This window comes from Gambusia affinis, linkage group LG09, assembly GCF_019740435.1.
Source record: "Gambusia affinis linkage group LG09, SWU_Gaff_1.0, whole genome shotgun sequence".
NCBI lineage: Eukaryota > Metazoa > Chordata > Actinopteri > Cyprinodontiformes > Poeciliidae > Gambusia > Gambusia affinis.
In genome coordinates, this window is record NC_057876.1 from 23,438,281 (window position 1) to 23,454,988 (window position 16,708).

General features: G+C 35.2%; 2 protein-coding genes across 4 annotated transcripts; one reads left to right on the top strand and one right to left on the bottom strand.

The window, feature by feature from the left end:
- The first annotated feature begins 4,000 nt into the window (after window positions 1-4,000).
- On the top strand, window positions 4,001-8,418 carry stard14 (START domain containing 14). Of its 2 annotated transcripts, none has more exons than XM_044126123.1 (7): window positions 4,001-4,108; window positions 4,208-4,372; window positions 5,086-5,233; window positions 5,514-5,617; window positions 5,706-5,823; window positions 5,908-5,960; window positions 7,342-8,418. In XM_044126123.1, exons 2-7 carry the CDS (start codon window positions 4,214-4,216, stop codon window positions 7,546-7,548), a joined length of 789 nt encoding a protein of 262 aa, XP_043982058.1. In that variant the 5' UTR covers window positions 4,001-4,108; window positions 4,208-4,213; the 3' UTR covers window positions 7,549-8,418. The 2 variants fall into 2 exon arrangements, with proteins under 2 accessions (XP_043982058.1, XP_043982059.1); XM_044126124.1 differs by having other exon boundaries at window positions 4,032-4,138.
- A 729-nt stretch (window positions 8,419-9,147) lies between these two features.
- pdzd11 (PDZ domain containing 11) lies at window positions 9,148-15,706 on the bottom strand. 2 transcript variants are annotated; one of them, XM_044126856.1, is made up of 6 exons: window positions 15,627-15,706; window positions 15,177-15,284; window positions 11,654-11,794; window positions 11,451-11,549; window positions 10,380-10,440; window positions 9,148-9,887 (listed from the first exon to the last, which is right to left on the bottom strand). In XM_044126856.1, the coding sequence occupies exons 2-6, from the start codon at window positions 15,267-15,269 to the stop codon at window positions 9,853-9,855; spliced, it is 429 nt and encodes a 142-aa protein (XP_043982791.1). In that variant the 5' UTR covers window positions 15,270-15,284; window positions 15,627-15,706; the 3' UTR covers window positions 9,148-9,852. The 2 variants fall into 2 exon arrangements, with proteins under 2 accessions (XP_043982791.1, XP_043982792.1); XM_044126857.1 differs by having other exon boundaries at window positions 15,631-15,704.
- Between the last annotated feature and the right edge of the window lie 1,002 nt (window positions 15,707-16,708).

A 16,708-nucleotide genomic window follows, 5' to 3' on the forward strand; every position in this document is an offset into this window, starting at 1 on the left:
CCATTTTCACTGCGACCTGCACGGTAAGGCTGCAATAATCAATAGTGACTAATCAATCATCAACTAATTTAGTTAATCTTTTATAAACTGGAGCATACAGATTGAAAAAAAGGTCTGTTTGCTGAAGGAATGACAAAGCCGTTAATAAACCAAAGCTGTACAACAAAATATACATTTTCAAGTTTGTTTTTGTTTATTGGGACAATAATTATTAATAAACATTTACATGTAAATACATGAGATTATAACCAGTTTGCTAATTTCCATTTCTGGTCCCAACTGGCATTTAAGATTTGTATGTAAATATGTTCTACCCAGGACTCAAGTGGTAAAGTTTTAGCTTCATCTGGTTCAAATCCTGTGAAAAATAATATCCTATCATGTACCTTTGGTTATCCAATTATTAATTGGTTGATTAAAAAAAAAATCACCATGTTAAGTACATGCTGACTTAACATTGATGAAATGTTAAGTCAAAAATGTTAATTATTTTAAACTGCAGATGCATGCTTTGCTACAAATGATAAACCATTCACTGAAGAAAAGCTCTTATTGCAATTTTAGCATTAAAAATTTTATTTTTAATGCTAAAATATTTGCATTTTTAATTCAAAATGAATTATTTTATTTCAAAATGAATTATATGCATCTTTTAATATAGTTCTAATATTGTATCATCATCATCATACTTAAATATCATAAGTATAAGTGAAGGCTTGGGTCTAAAAGCAGCTTAGGAGCTTTAAAAATCCCTTCCAGCCTGTTTTTGACAATAAGTTAATGGGGTTTTTTTTTGGTACCTGGAAACTGGTTCTCACCTAGCAAGCCCAGTAAAGCCCAACCCTTTACCTAGCAACCCAAGCTGAGTTTTGCCTGTCACCTAGAAACTCAAGCTGAGTTCCAGCACTGGTGAACTGGTTTTTACTGCTGTATGTGCTGAACAATGGCTGCTGGAAAAGACAAGTGTTTTGATGTTAACTTATCATTCAGAACCATTTTCTGCGTTTCTTTGGTTGTGGAGGAGGCTCTACTAATCCTTTTTCACAGATGGAAATTGTATAACTGCATCAGTTTGAAGCCATTTTCACAAGCGAGTGTAAACGTTGAGTTGGTCGACGTGACCAGCAGCAGATTTAAAGTGACAAGGCACCCTAAAAACAGTTAACTCTGAAATTAGCTCTAAACAGGCAGAACTGAGCAAACTAAAACTTTCTAATGTAATGGACATGTTTTGTGCGACCTGTAGACCTATTCTGACCTGTTCAAGAAAGCACAATAGGTCACCTAAAAGATGCAACAGAGGTTTTCCTCAAAAGATTGGAAAATCAAGGATTCTTATGTGTAATACAACAATATACTTTAAAATTACTGAGTCGCCACTCCAGACCACCTGAATCAGGTGATCATTTCCGTGTGGATAAAACGCAGCTCCTTGACATTCTGACTTCTTTACAAACATTTGTGAAAGAGTGGGTTGCTCTAGGAGTTTTGTGAAAGCGTGGGACTGTGACAATGTGCAATACAGCTGAAAGCAAGATTATTAGTCATGAACTCCACTAATCTGGCCTTTATAGAGGAGAGGTAAGAAGGAAGCATGTTTGCAGTTTGCACACAAACCATGGAAGAAAAAGCTCAGAATCAACCATGTTTCATTTCCATGATGAAAAACGGTTTGGTGTAGTTTAGATCCACATTTAGCTGCAGTAATGCACCCACTGTTCTTATAGGGTTAGGGTGTTGTCCACACATTGCATGATTTACATCACTAAAACAGTTTTTACAAATGAAATAAATATAAAACAAGACCTGGAAGAAAACGTGGCAGAATACATGTAACTTTAGGCTAAGTACATAATTGACTGTAGTGTTCTAGAATACAAATTTTTGAAAAACACGTAGTGAGTAGTTTAATCTATGGAAAGTCATCCTAAAATGTGCATATTTCTAAGAGTAATGCCAACAAAGGTGGCAGAATCAAGTTGGAGATGCTTTTATTTTATTTTATAAACTGTCTTGTGAGCCTGCAGTCAGCTGATGCATATAAAAGGCTCAGGACACCAGTGTCTTTAGAGACTGCCAACAACTGAAGCGATGATTAGAATAACTCTTAAGCAGCCAGAGAAACGTTGCTCAGATTAGTAATTTGGGAGTTTTTCTGATTCATTGTACAACAAGATGACAGAGGAATGACCTTGTTTTATTTACAGCTCCAGCCCAATTTACACAATAAAAACAGATTTTATAGGGACGTTGATTATAAGTCAATAAAATACAAAAAACTAACCAAACATATAAGTTTGTAGCCATAATATCCAACAGTGGTTACGTTCTACAGAATTAACTCCTTTATTTTTGCTTATTTTGATTAAAATGTTACTGAATGTGTTGATTCAGTCAGCTGATCTTTTCATTTCATGTGCTGACTTGTTTATAGAGGTCCATTTGAAACTGGGATAACTTGTTGTTAAAAAGTTCCTGTGTAGAAGAAATCAAGTTGCTGATCTTTTTTACCCAGAGGAAGTTTTTGCCTCAGGGTAAACGGCAGATATTGGCAAGTGTTGTTGAGGAAAAATGTTTACATGATACATCGTTAGCATGAACTAAATAAATGCATTACCATTTAATGAAGCTGCACAATATATATATATCAAATTGCATCGCAATGTCAATATGTGTAATATTGCAATCAGAAAATAATATTTAGATGCAATGCATCTTATTTCATGTGTCATGCATTAATGATGGTTATAAACTTGGCCAGTTGGACCAACTCTGTCCTCATTGACAACAGTCAGAATGTGTTGTGGGGACATTGCTTTCTGGTAAACAAAGAAAAGAGTCAGACAGATGTGGGTCAGTTGTAATAAATATAATTATTGCAGCTGTAGTAGTTCAGTTATTTATCTTCCTGAAATCAAGCAGTTTTACTATTTATGTAGCATGTTCTTGTTTCTTTTAAACAAACAACATATGAAAGAAAATATAAAGATGATTGATTATACTGCTGTAGCATTTATATTAATCAAATGTATCTTGTATTGATTGCTTTAACTTGTAGGTTTCAAATATTTGAACAATGTTTATCCTGACTTGGAAATAATAAGTATGCTCCTATCCTAGTGGAGGAGTGTACAACCTTTGACTCTTCATAACCTTTGACAAGGACTTTTAATAACCTTGACAAAAATGAAAAAGAACCAGCTAATATAAAATAATACTTAGTAGTTTTTCGTGGAATAATTGCATTGAATTTCCACAATAAAACATCACTTAAAGTACCAGTAAATGATCACTTGGTTGGAAATTAACTGCATTTTTATCCCCCCCCCCCCCCCCTAAATATCATATAGAAGAAAATGTATAGTCCTTTTTCTTTATTATAGATATATTTATTATAGATATATAGGTGTTTTTTTAAATAATGACAACAAATTACTACAGTAGATATTTATCATAAAAATTAATCTGGATCTAAATGAGTTTTTTTAAGCCAAACTAAAGGCTAATCTTTATAACACAATCCTAGTGTTATTAGAGTTTATCAGACCTTAATTATGTCTTATATGATGAGTGAAAATGTAATTCAAAAACTCTTCCTTTGATTTCCACCGTTTAGCAGAAGAGAACTTAACAAATGTATCTGAGTAATGAAACAACACTGAGCACATTTTAAGCAAGTATTAAAACTAGAAGGAGTAAATTTACTGGTAAATTCTAATAGTTTGTTTTTTCAGTATACGCCTACTTTTTTTAAAAGTCGTGATGTGGCTACATCAACCTTGAGTAATCCTCTCACACACACACACGCACACACACACGCACACACACACCCGCTCTGTTAAAGTCTCGACACAATTAAAGAATCTAGCTGTCAATTCTAAGACTCTTCTAGTATTAGTTTCCCCCTGGAGAAAATATGTTGTATTGTTTAAATAACGGCGGCTGTTAGCGCTTTACTTAGACCTGTATTTTAGGGCGGAGCCTGGCCCTTTTTTTCCCTTTTACGCACACCTGGATTCCGGAAGCGCTCTCACGTCAGAGGGAGAGGCTGTCATTGTTCAGAGGAATGGCGTAGGAATTAACGCAGGAATCCTGCCCGACTTGATCGGTGCGTATAAATGCATCGACGCAGATACAGGTAGCCGCAGAACAATCTTTCTCTTACTGGACTGAATTGAACTGAGATTTATTTTGTAATCAAAACTAGATAAACATGAGTATTTTGCCAAACGAGGGGGCTTTTGAGGACTTCAAGAGGCAATGTTTGGCCTCCGAGAACTGGCTGAATAAATATGACAATGGTGGAAAGCAAGTTTGGATCGAAGTTCTTCCAGACAGGGGGATCAACTCACCCAAAGTCCATAAGATCAAGGTAAGTTACTTTAAATGCTAATGGTAATTACGTTTTGCTCCTTTTTAAGCCAGATTGTTAGCTAATGTACCTAAATGTTTCTCAAATCAGCAAACTTTTGAGATCCTCTTCAGAAATGAAGTACTTAGCAAAAATGGGCAGCAGTGAATAATAAACATGATCTAGTATCCAGGAGCTCTACTGAAACTTTTATAGGACTTGCCAGAAACTTTCCCAAAATGCATCTGTCATTGTCATGAAACTCACCTGGCGTTTCTATGGAACTTATTACAACTTTTAGCATCCTAAGTTACAGGTAAGTTCAATGCTGGCTGCAAAACAATTATAGGTATGTAGCAGATAAGCTAAATGTGAGTCTAGTTTAAGTTCCAGGAAAGCTGCATGCTGTTTATATGAAAGGTACAGATAAGTGACAACAGCTTATCTTGATAAAGAACAAGCAAGTTTTTTGAGGATGTCATGCAAGTTCCTCAAAAGCGTCTTCAAGTTGCAGAACCTCTAAAGTTTCATTAAAGTACAAGCTGTAATATGCAATGCAAAACATAAGAGAACAGACACATTTATGGCACAAAAAGATGTCTTCACTAGTATATTGATTTATTAGTAATGTTTGTAGACCTATCCATTACTTTGTTTCTTTGTGAGGTAGAAGATGAAAAGCTTAGAAAGATGTTTCATACTGTACATTTTAATAAACTCTGTTGCTGTTTCAGTGCAGAATGAGCATCGGAGATGTGCCGGCTGCCACCATGTACGACGTTATTCATGACGGCCAGTACCGTAAGGAATGGGACACCAACATGATGGAGAGTTACGACATCGCCCGGCTCTCTGACAATGCGGATGTGGGCTACTACTCATGTGAGTACTCCTTTCTATTAATTTAAAGTGAATTCAGTTTTACAATTTCTTTATTTTCTTACCGTAGTTAAAACCACTACTTGTAGCCTTCTGTGTGAGACATCGTCTCTGTTTTGAATCTTTCCACAAACCTGTTGCTCCTGTTTAGACTTTCCCATGAAGACTGAGTGGCTTCTTGTTTCACTAGCCTATTTACTGTCGCAACACATGGATCCAAGGCTGTGAAAGTGATAAACTAATGGAAAATGTTATGTTTTTACTTTTTCGCCTCTATATGCAGGGCGCTGTCCAAAGCCGATAAAGAACAGAGACGTAGTGAGTCTGCGTTCATGGCAGGTGAAGGGGGATGAGTACATTGTCATAAACTTCTCTGTCAAACACCCGGTATGCATCTTCCTCCAAACATCTTAATCTAATATACACACATCTGTTTTTCTCACTATTTTTGCAACTTTCTGTGTTTTGCTTGCAGGACTTCCCGATAAAAAACAAAATTGTAAGAGCAGTGTCAATCCTGACTGGGTATTACATCAAAGCTACAGGACCAAACAGCTGTATTTTCATTTATCTTTCACAAGTTGACCCTAAAGGTAAGAAAACACCAAGCCAGATCATGAAAATCCTTACCTAACATTTTCAGACATTTGTATCTCATTTATGTGTTTTTCTTTAAGGTTCTCTTCCAAAATGGGTGGTGAACAAAGCATCCCAAGTCCTCGCTCCTCGGGTAAGTTCTGCCACAAATTTATACGGATCAAGGCCTCGCTATCTTAAATCATGTGTCTCTAACAACAATGGTAACCATGGAAACCCAACTAAAGGGCCTTGTCCAGGTAAAAAACCCGCTGCTGACAAAGGAGAATCTCAGCTCAAGGTGTTACCTGGTCGCCCAGCAGAACCCGTTCCCCAGGTTTCAGATCTTGCGTCGATTGAAACTATTTAGAGAAACGCTTACAAGTTCTTGCAGCTGCTTATGCCCTGTAGCAAAACAGAAATGCAGAGCTACAAGCGTCCCCTTTCCGAGGACGGTAGACATTATACTCTGAGCGGGAGCGCATACAAAATCTAGGTTGTTTGGTACAATAAAATCATAAAATAAGCAAACAATGCATTTTGTGTGCTTGGGAGCTTGGGTGTCATAGCTAGTATGAAAAACACTGAAGTAAAAACAAAAAGCATGTGAACTTCAGCCTAGTTGTAATACTAGCAGAGACAAAGCACAAAATCAGTAGAACGATAAATCAGAAAACATTTATGCACTTCGGTACTCAATTCATTGGGAGTGTTAATCATTTTCTACCCAAGTTTTGGGCATGAAAACAAGATATTTTCTAAAGATTGTAACACATACTTCCTTAATGCCCAACAAAGACAATTGCTGGTCAAACTTCTGCAAACCCTCAAAGCTAGTCCTCGTCATCCTCTGTACATTTCCTTCTTATTTTAAACTTTTGGTCTTCAAAAAAAGTTGGGTATGTAAATATAATGATGTTGCATCAGTTCTTGCTTGTAATGTGGATATTCTCAACTTAATTTGAAAACTGATCCAGGTCCTTTAATCTAATCACAGTCTACTAGAAGTAAACTGTACTGTAAAAAAAATGTGGTTTAGTGCTGCTGCTCGGTTATTTTGGTTTGATCAGAAATCATAGTTTCATAAGAAATAACATGATCTGATAAATGGGGATCAGATCGTCGTTTATGGGATCAGAACCATATACAATGAAAATAAGTTCCAAAATAAAAGTATGTGCAATAAATTTTTGGATCGTGTGTCTTTCTAGTGAAATATTTGGTTGAGTTTATGCGAGGTAAATGTTTTATGTGTGTGGAATCAGAGTGAAAGCCTTCAAATCTATTTGGTTTTTAATTTCTTTGATCAAAAAAAGACAATGTTACAAAGCAGCCAAATATATAAATACTGGCTGCCTTATGAGTTTTATTTTTGCCTTTTGCACAGTTTTAAAACCAGTTAGAATATGTGTAATTGTATTTTCCCCTAACGTTTCCACTTGGTGGAAGAGTGAGTTTCTCACAATCTTTCACGTTGGACTAAACCGCCTTCAGTATAAAGCAGCCATTCTGATCGTCCTCTCTTATTTTTCCAGGTGTTGAGTAGCGTCCACCAGGCGGGAAAGAACTACCCAGCATGGAAAAAGAAGAACTCTCCTGACGTGAAGGCCTGGCTCAACCCGAAGCAGAACCAGCTCCCCTACATAGACCCTGCCTTGCTGTCCATACAGAGAGCGGACTCTCTCGAAAACGTGGATGAAAGCTCCAAACTGGACGACCAGGACGCTGAAGACAGCAGCTAAAAGTCGCACAAGTAAAAAAGGAAAGGTGGCCGAAAAGAGAGATTGGGGGTGAACTGTATATTGTGGTTTTTTTTTGTTTTGTTTTTTTTTAAGAGAGACTTTAAGACTCCCAGCTTTCTGCGATGTCACCTAAATCCTTCAGTTTTCTATCAGTGTGCCTTATAGGAGTATGAAGTGTTTACAAACGTCTTAATGCAGAAAAGAGCTCAGATCAAGGTACCATTCACCTCTTTGAATCTCAGCTTGTGTACAGGAACAGAGGTGGTGGATATTTTTAAAGTACAACACAACGAGTCATTGGCCAGGGTATTTATTTTCTACCTATGAAAAAAATCACAAAGCTTAATGTGAAAGGAAATGGAGTACGAGTGTTAAATATTGGCATATTTTCTCAGTCTTAATTCCTAAAATGCTGTTTTCTGTTAGAACCTGAGACTTCCTTTATTTTCTAAACTCATGCATATGGCCAGTTAAAATGAAACGACGCAGGTTTCAGTATGTTGACAGAAATTTGGCAGTTTTTCAGGAAAATACTATGTGCCAGTTAATTATTGATGGTTAGATTTGTCCCTTTCAATGTGTAATGAAGAAGTTGTGCAATCAAATGAAGTTCAATGGAGTAACATGCCAAAGTCATTGCCTCAAAGAGAAACTTTGATGTAAATAGCAATGTTGGTTAACCATTTGAATATGGTTGAAACCATGATTGGAATGTTGTTCTATTTATTTATTACACTAAACTGATGAAGCCACGATTGTAATGATCCCTGTTTGGCTGAAGTTTTTTTGTTTTATGTTCTCAGAATATTTCAGGTTGACTTTTTAAAAATAAAGCTAACAAAGCTCGACATACCACAGCGATCGCTACTATTGATTGGATTCTTCTTATAAGGTTGGTTTCTCTACAGACCGAGTGGAACGAGTTCGGCGACTCGTTCTGGAACAAACCAGTTCGTTTTCAGGTCTGGTGCCGGTTCTTCCAGTGCACAGAAAAGCTATAGAATAATAAGGTCATTAAGGCTCTGGAGAACTGATCAACACAAGGAGGAGGTAACTAAGCCATTTCATTCCAGTGTTTTGTACCTGTGGACACCGACTCTTGAGGACTGGAGTTTGACGCCCCTGATTTAAGGGATAAAGCTGAAAATTTAGACGAGCTAGAAAAAAAAAAAATATACTAGGAATGTGTAGTTTGATCAGATAACAAGTCAGTGTGGAGAATTTTACTTTACATTGTCTCAAAGGGGAAAAGAGGCTTACTACTAAGTAATAAATAAGTTACAATATTTGTTCCCTGTGTTAAAATATCTACCATCTAATTAATTGGCTCATTCGTACGGAAGAGGATTAGGGCCACCGAAAAAAAAATTATTCTGACTTTAGAGTCAGAATTCTGAGAATAAAGTCAGAATTTAACTATTTTATTCTTTTTTTCAGTGGCCCTAATCCTCTTCCACAAATTCATCATGATTTCCTGCCAGGTAATAGTTACCTGGGCTGATACTGACACCTGGTGCAAAGTTCATGTCAAAAACAGAAGGAAGTGATATTGACATCAATACTTAAAATGAACGTAGTCAAACAGCCAATGCACCGAAATTCTCAAACAGTTTTTTTTATTAAGGACATTTCATAACAAAAGTATAACAATGTCTTATGAAGTCATGTTAACCTTTTGGCCCCTGAATTTGTTCATGTATTTTGAAAGGAAAGACTGTACAAAAATGACAATGTTAAAATTAGTATTCATATTTACAGTTTTTATAATTTCATACACAATTAAAATCTTTGATAAATACTCAAAAACTTGTAAAGTGACACAGAAATATTTAAAATTTATCTGAAGTCTTGCACAATTTGCTCTTCCAATTAATGTCCCCAGAAATTACTTCCGTCAGTGATTTAATGTTTTGTTTTAGTGCCTAATGTCAAGCTTAGTGCGCTAATCTGTACCATTTCGGACTTCAAAATGCTATTAAACATAGATGAGACGTTATCAGCACTAAATTACATTAAAAACCTTTTTTAAAAATCAATAATTAAGGTTAAAATGATACATTTTCAAATGCAAAGCATAACACTATATGATTGGACCATAATGTGGCAGAAACTCTCAAATATTGCAGCACATCTGACAATATTTCACCATCTTTAACCACTACACCAGAGAACGGATCTTCCCAACATGGAGGAGTTTAAATGAGACCAACAATATGTCATCTTGAAGCTGTGGTAGAGTGGTTAGGAGCCTGTAGGAGCTGGAAAATGACGTCGAATGAAGTGTTTCAGGAACGCTGCTGCCACCTAGTGGACAGTCCTCTCCTTTTGCCTCTGGTAGTCTGATGGGAGGAAGAGAGAAAACCATTATTCAGCTGAAAAACGAATCATTATGAGATAATTCAGGAAAGCGTTTCTGTTTTTCTCCTTGAAACTTTTTAAGATCCAACAGATTTTGATCTTAATACGCTGGTGTTACAGCAGGATGATATCTGCAGAGAATCATCCAAATCCTGAGATACACTTTTCTTTTCAATACTCATGCAGAAAAAGGTACATAAAGCTCTCACAGGTTAGGAAAATGGAAGATTTAATCTAAGCCAAACAAGATAAAGCATGTTGACTGAATAGGGTTCAAATGAATAGTTAAATGTGAAAAACATTTATGTTATCACAGCTTAGATCAGTGTTACAACAGGGTTTTCAACACATTTTATCTGATAACGTCAATTCTTTACTCCTCCTGTAGCCTGCAAAAATATTCACTGGATCAAACCAGGCAAACCAAACCCGAAAACACGCCTTCGTTTGCATCTATGAAACAAAACACTTACTGTAAGGAAAGAAGCGAACCTTCATCACAATTTCCCGAGCAGTCTTCAGAATCTCTACCGCCTAAAGAGGGCGACAAATGTTATCAGCGACTGATGATTTATTTCACAACTTGCACTACTCGTTCCTCAAACTTATTAAAATGTAACGTGCTTAAACAGAACAGAAGCTGACAGAACGTATGCTTTGTCACAGCTCACTTTATATCAACATTTACAAATAATGATCTTCTATCCTCACCATCTCATATCAAACTTTCTCCAGGATTGAGCGTTATATGATGGCAAATTGGGGAAATTGTAAGAAAATAGCAACAAAAAAGTCTACTTTTGAGATAAACCTCCAAAAACAAACTACACTCATTTTTTGAGGAGTCAAAAAATTTGCTAAAAATCTTTTTTTTTTTTTGTTTTAGATTGATCTCAGAAATGTTCGAGAAAGAAAAACTTTTAGTTTGTAGTTTCTGAGTTTTTCCAAGCAAATTTTCAACATTTTAAACTCGTTTTTTCTAGAAACTTTCTGTGAATTGTTTGGTAGAAATTTACTCCGTTTTTTACCTATCTACGCTGTTCTACTACGTCGTCGTAGTTTTGGACCTTTGCCTCCCTCACTGTCCTCACTGGGTGTTCCAGTTGTTTTGATTTTTTAATTAGAAATGAGAAAATGTAGGATTCTAGCCATTTTGTTTTTTTACAGCCATTTGATAATTTATCTATAAAAAAGACATGGACCGTTTTCTACTCTTTCCCATTTTGCAGAACGGCCAACAAGTCCTGGACTTCTGTATTATGGAATATTTACAGGTGAAATTTTCTGTAAAAATGAAAGAAGCTTATACTAAAAACATTAAATTTTACATTTTAGTCTAAATATATCAGTATTGTCTTTTGTCAAACCTAAGCAGTGAGATGATAATCCAAATAAGTTGCAGCTGAAGCAGTAAACAATTCAGACCAGATAATGTGACGAAAAACGCACAAAAACTACAGCAACCCATTTCAGAGTCTCCCTACCTTCTGAGTAAATAATGTGAAGAATTAACTTTAACTTTCACTGGTTCTGCTGTGACTTACTCTCGAGTGTTCTATGTCTTGGAAATCCACATCATTCACAGAGAGAACCTGATCTCCTTCCTGCAGTCCTGCTCTGTGGGCGTCTGAATCTGGGACCACCTGACACCACAAAAGACACAAAATATTATTTATTACCACAATATATAGGTCTTTCAAAAACAAACTAAAAGCTTAGGAGGCATGCTAACTACACCCGCACACACCTTGGATATAAAGATTCCTAGTTGCGATGCCTTTCCTCCTCGGATGTTAAAACCCAGCTGGGCTCCTGGAGGTTTCTTCAACACGATGGTGCGAGGGAGGAACTGGGTGAGCTCGTTGTTGTAGTCTGGGTGATGAACCCTCTAACAAGGAACCAAGAAATACACAGTGAAGCCCGGAAACCTACATGCATTGTGCGACAGCTAAAACAGTTGCTATATGTCAGAATAATAAGAGAATTGCTCATTTAAGTCAGACGCTTTTGAGGTTAATTAACATTTAAACTGGTGTATTTTAAGCCAGAATCTCAACAAACTGATTTCTTGTGAGTCAACATGGGGAAATAAAAATAAATCAGTCAAGATAGCAGAGAAAGTAGAGATCTGCTTCGTTCTTAAGTGAGTTGAACTGAGTTTATCTGTTCAGAGATAAATGTGGAAAGGTAAACAGCAGAAACATATTTGTGCCAGCTAGGGGTGGGCAATATGGACTTAAATTTTTTCTAATATTTTGTGGTACTATTGTAATACTTATAAAATTGAGTTGAAAAACAAACTATTTACTACTTCTTTTTTAGGCATCTATGGCTGTGACTGCACAGTATTTGCAACGTCACAAACAAATAACGTTCTTGAAAAATATTTCTTTTGAAACGTGACGCAACTTACTCAAAGAAGTGAAATTTACATCACTAAACTGCACACTATAATTCCACTTAATCATATTTTTTTAACTTACTGATATTTATTGATGCTCTTGCAGAACAAATAGTGAAACAAAAATTTCCAATAAAACCGTCAGTTTTGTTTTTTACTATGAACAATAAATGCCATCACATTGTTAAGGAAGGAGACTGGCTCTGTTTCCTAGAGATGAATGTGTATTTGTGTCAGTATTTTTACAGTCATTTTAAATGTTTTTACAGTAATAATTTTGCTCTGGCTGCTGTGTGTGTGGGCGAGGCAGTCTACAAATCAGACTCAGTTCTGTCAGGAGAAATGGGTCAAAATTCCAGCAAACTATTGTGTGAAAACATGAAGAAAACTCAAGTACAGAGTAAAAGGTAAATTCAACAAATATTAAGAAAATCTACTTTTAAATTAGAATAAAATGGAATAATCTACTTAAAAACAACCTTACTGGGGACATATATTATTTCTAATCACACAATTATAGTTACAAAATGATTTATGTAAATTTAATTGTAAAAAAAATTTATAAAACAGACACCTTATTTAAAAGAGTATCATTCCAAGACTAACCCTGTTAACTGATTTAACTGTAAATGTGTAATGAACAAGTCTAAGCAGGACACACAAGATAATCAGCTACTATCATCTGTTAATGTCATCGTCTTTGTCCAAATGTAACTCAACCCGGAGAAAACGTTGTTAGGCCTGTCTGTACATCCTTACTAATGAGTTCAACAGTTTTCAGATGCAATGATAACTGAAGACATCGTCATATTTTAAGCAAAAGGTTAAAGTCAGTTGACTTTGTGTCAGGTCATACAACATTTGGTCCGTCTGTATTTGAACATTTTGAGTTTGTTTTATACTTTCTTAGCTGAAATTATCAACAATTTATAAACCAATATCTTGTCCCTTTGACATATTTCCTTCTCAATAACTGAAAGCTTTGTTTTAAACATGTCTTCATGGTAGAAGACCCATTTAAAAGTTTACTTTTGTTCCCAAGTTTATGGAGAAACTTGTCTTTCAGATGATATACTGTTGAATTTTAGGAACCGATGCTTCCCTGCTACTGGTTCAAATCAACTTCATTTATTTCAGTTCATTTCAATATTTTTTTTTGACTAATTTAATAACTTATGCTTTTCTCCACTTTTATTTTCCTTTAAATTACAAATGGACTTATGCAATATGTGGTTTGACTGAATTTGTGAAGCTCTCTGCGTTTTTATGTTTCAAAACAAAGACTTTCTGTAATTTTGTAGTAAATCCATTACAAAAGAAACAGCAATGCTGTATACAAAGAGACAGAAGGTAATAACACTCTTATAAAGGAAATATAAGTTTTGATGTGTTCACATATAAATTAAATTAACTTATCACAATTTTCTTCTTCTATAAACCATCCTAATGCTAAATCATACATGTTGGAAAGATGACGTTGCTGCTGATGGTTAATGTCACTGCCTTCCTGTCAAGGAAAATAATTGTGGCCTGGACAGTAAATAATCCACATGTCCTTTTCCAATCTTCAGATCCCTAATTATTCCCCAGGGGCTGTAATTGTAGCTGACCATGCTCTGGCAGCCTGCTAAAATCAGAAACCAGTTATTTTCTTTTGGTTCAGCAGCTGGGCAAAGGGCTACTTTTTTAAACCAGTACTTTAAGATTAGCTCTTGGCAAAATTCTGTATCCTACCGTTCCTATGGGCTCCTACACTTTTTTCTTACTTATAAGAATGACAGATTTGGTATTTCGCAAATATTTCAGATTGGAAAAGACAGCAAGTCTTTGTGTTAAAGACTTCATCCATCACTCTTTATAAAGTAACATAGTTTTAAAATTACATTTAGTAGTATATGAGGGAAACATCTGTTAAATAAAGTACTCTAGCCAGCAGATGAACTAATTAACCATGTAAAATCAGCTTAACACACTTGTCTCACTGCATGACAAAAGCAAAAAGAACAAAGTCATTTAAGATTCTGCACAATAAGCACTTGGGAAATACTACTAAATTTAGTCATATTTCTGTTATATAATTTTATTATTACTTTTCACAAACAGAAGAAAAGGTGTCAGATTTAAAAAATTGAATTTTTTTAAGATAAGTGTGCAGTTTTAGGTAAATTTTAGGATTTATATTGTGTATAATATTTTATCCTGACATGTTGTTTTGCTATCTTTTAAATTGTTTCATGTTATTTAAGATCCATCTGGGGACATGCATTGCAAACTAGCTAATGCTATAAATGTTAGTGTTTAGTCTTTGCTTAGACTTAACATTTGTCTCCATGCAAATCAACAAAGAAAACAAGAAGAAATTACTGAATAACCAAGGTTCAAACTTGGAAAGTAAAAGAGTTGTAGTTTAATTAGTAAACATATTAATATTGTAAAATGGCCCAACAAGAAAATAAAACACTCAATTTGGAACTTCTTGAAGTACAAACTGTATACCATTAAAGCTTTTTGGCCTGAAGGAAAACCAAAACTCTGCGTTTGTTTTTAATTACTGTTTTTTATATATCATTCTTCTTTTGTCAGCCTTTTTTTATTATTGCTAATATGTTATATTCTTTAATAAATGAAATTTTGTATTTTCATTAGTTGCAAGTCATAATCATCTAAATGAAACACGAATAAACGCTTAAAATATGCCACTGTATATGTGAAATGAATCGATGTGACAAGATCACTAAAATAAATGAATCTTTTAATGTTATTCAAATTTACTGTCACACGAAACTAAAGTATTATGTTTATTGCGGTCCACAGGTCTTCCTTCCCCTACAGACGAGATTTGACCAGAATAGTTAATGTTTCGTCTTACCTCCTGAGGAGGAATCCAAGCCGGTGGGTTTTCATATGAAGGCAGGAAAACCACTGGGAGCTGGTAGTCATCGTAAGGAATCTTCTGATCCATCGTTCATTTGAACTCCTAGCGAAACACAAGTTCATCAATATCTAACATTCACTGCTCATTTCTATCTAAACACTTAGAAACATCTCGTAAGAATTCGGCACTATATTAGGTAAGCAAAGTTCAGCAAAACATCTTTTATGTCTTACTAAAAATAACTGACAACTCATATCAGTTAGCAGTTGCTACAAAAATAAAAGCTAACTCAAGCTGCTTCGGCTGGATAAACCAACTTTTCAACACGTTTCAACCACGTCTTCAATGTCTAATCTGTGTCTCAACATTGTTACCCAAATTCTTTAAATGATTGCACAGCATATTTAGGAGAAATATGAAGAGAAAGATGTAAGTTTCTGTCACCTGCCTGGTAGCTAACAGTTTGCACTTCTTCTCCTGCGCCACTAGAGGAATCCAGCTCGTTGTCGCCACCTGCTGCCAGGAATCATTATAACCTTTTTCCTTCTATTAAGGCGTGAACCAAAAAGAAAACGTATTCTAAAAAGTTCTGATTTTAAAAGTAACAAAAAGAGACGCCATCCTATAAAATTATTAGAAATAAAACTAAGTAACTCAGCTGTACTGTTTGGTAATGAGACTTACACTGGAAAATATGCCTTCTTGACATGTCAATAATCGTATACTCTATTGTTTCTTGTGATTGACCACACTCTGAGTCTTGCTTTACTGTTCAATTCATACTACAATTTAAACTTGTAAATTTCTAAATCCAATATCACCTTTCATCTTTCTCCTTAAATTTTCCCACACACCCACTGTTTCTTTTAATAGAGTAATATATCCTACTACCAGAAAGTTTTACTCTTTTAAAGATTTTTAAATCTCCCCTCATCAGTCCAGATTTTTTCAAGACAGTCATAAATCTGTCCGTGTTTGGGTTTTTTTTTGTTTTTTTCTGTTTTTGCATATTATTCCACCCACATTCTCAAGAAAATAGCACATGTTCACACAAACATTTCCTGAAAATGTCAACTGCTCTTCTGTTTAGCTTCTTGGAAAAAGCAACAAATATGAGAAGGACGGTTTACAGACATGAGGGGAAGGGTTGACATTTTAAGAACATTTTCTTCCTCATAGTTTAATGCCACACTTTGTCATTACTCCAGCTAAGAAAATTCAACTGTTTGTGTATTTTTTCCCAACGTCTTGCCAATAAACTGTCTAAATAATGATGATGTGCATCATTAAATGAGGGCACAGAATGTTACATGAACTCCTATCTAATGATAGTTGAGAAATTCAGGGAAATTGGAGCTGTGATGGTTACAAAGTCATAAAGTGGCTGAGAGGAAGGACCTGAGACAATGCTCCTTTGTTCACATACTAAATATATGTAATATGATAAATGTTATGCAGAACCAAGCAGGATAAAAAGCTAAATTTTCTTATGTTTAAGTATTAGATAAGCATTCTTGAGGTTTATA

What these genes read in the sequence shown, in the direction of transcription:
- stard14 (XM_044126123.1), top strand. Translation starts at nt 4,214, where the DNA reads ATGAGTATTTTGCCAAACGAGGGGGCTTTTGAGGACTTCAAGAGGCAA. An exon ending in TTCACAAGTTGACCCTAAAG is followed by an intron (nt 5,824 to 5,907) that starts GTAAGAAAACAC and finishes TTTTTCTTTAAG; the next exon opens with GTTCTCTTCCAAAATGGGTG. An exon ending in CCCAAGTCCTCGCTCCTCGG is followed by an intron (nt 5,961 to 7,341) that starts GTAAGTTCTGCC and finishes TTATTTTTCCAG; the next exon opens with GTGTTGAGTAGCGTCCACCA.
- pdzd11 (XM_044126856.1), bottom strand. Translation starts at nt 15,269, where the DNA reads ATGGATCAGAAGATTCCTTACGATGACTACCAGCTCCCAGTGGTTTTC. An exon ending in AAGACATAGAACACTCGAGA is followed by an intron (nt 10,441 to 11,450) that starts GTAAGTCACAGC and finishes CGCCCTCTTTAG; the next exon opens with GCGGTAGAGATTCTGAAGAC. An exon ending in GGTTCGCTTCTTTCCTTACA is followed by an intron (nt 9,888 to 10,379) that starts GTAAGTGTTTTG and finishes TCCTCCCATCAG; the next exon opens with ACTACCAGAGGCAAAAGGAG.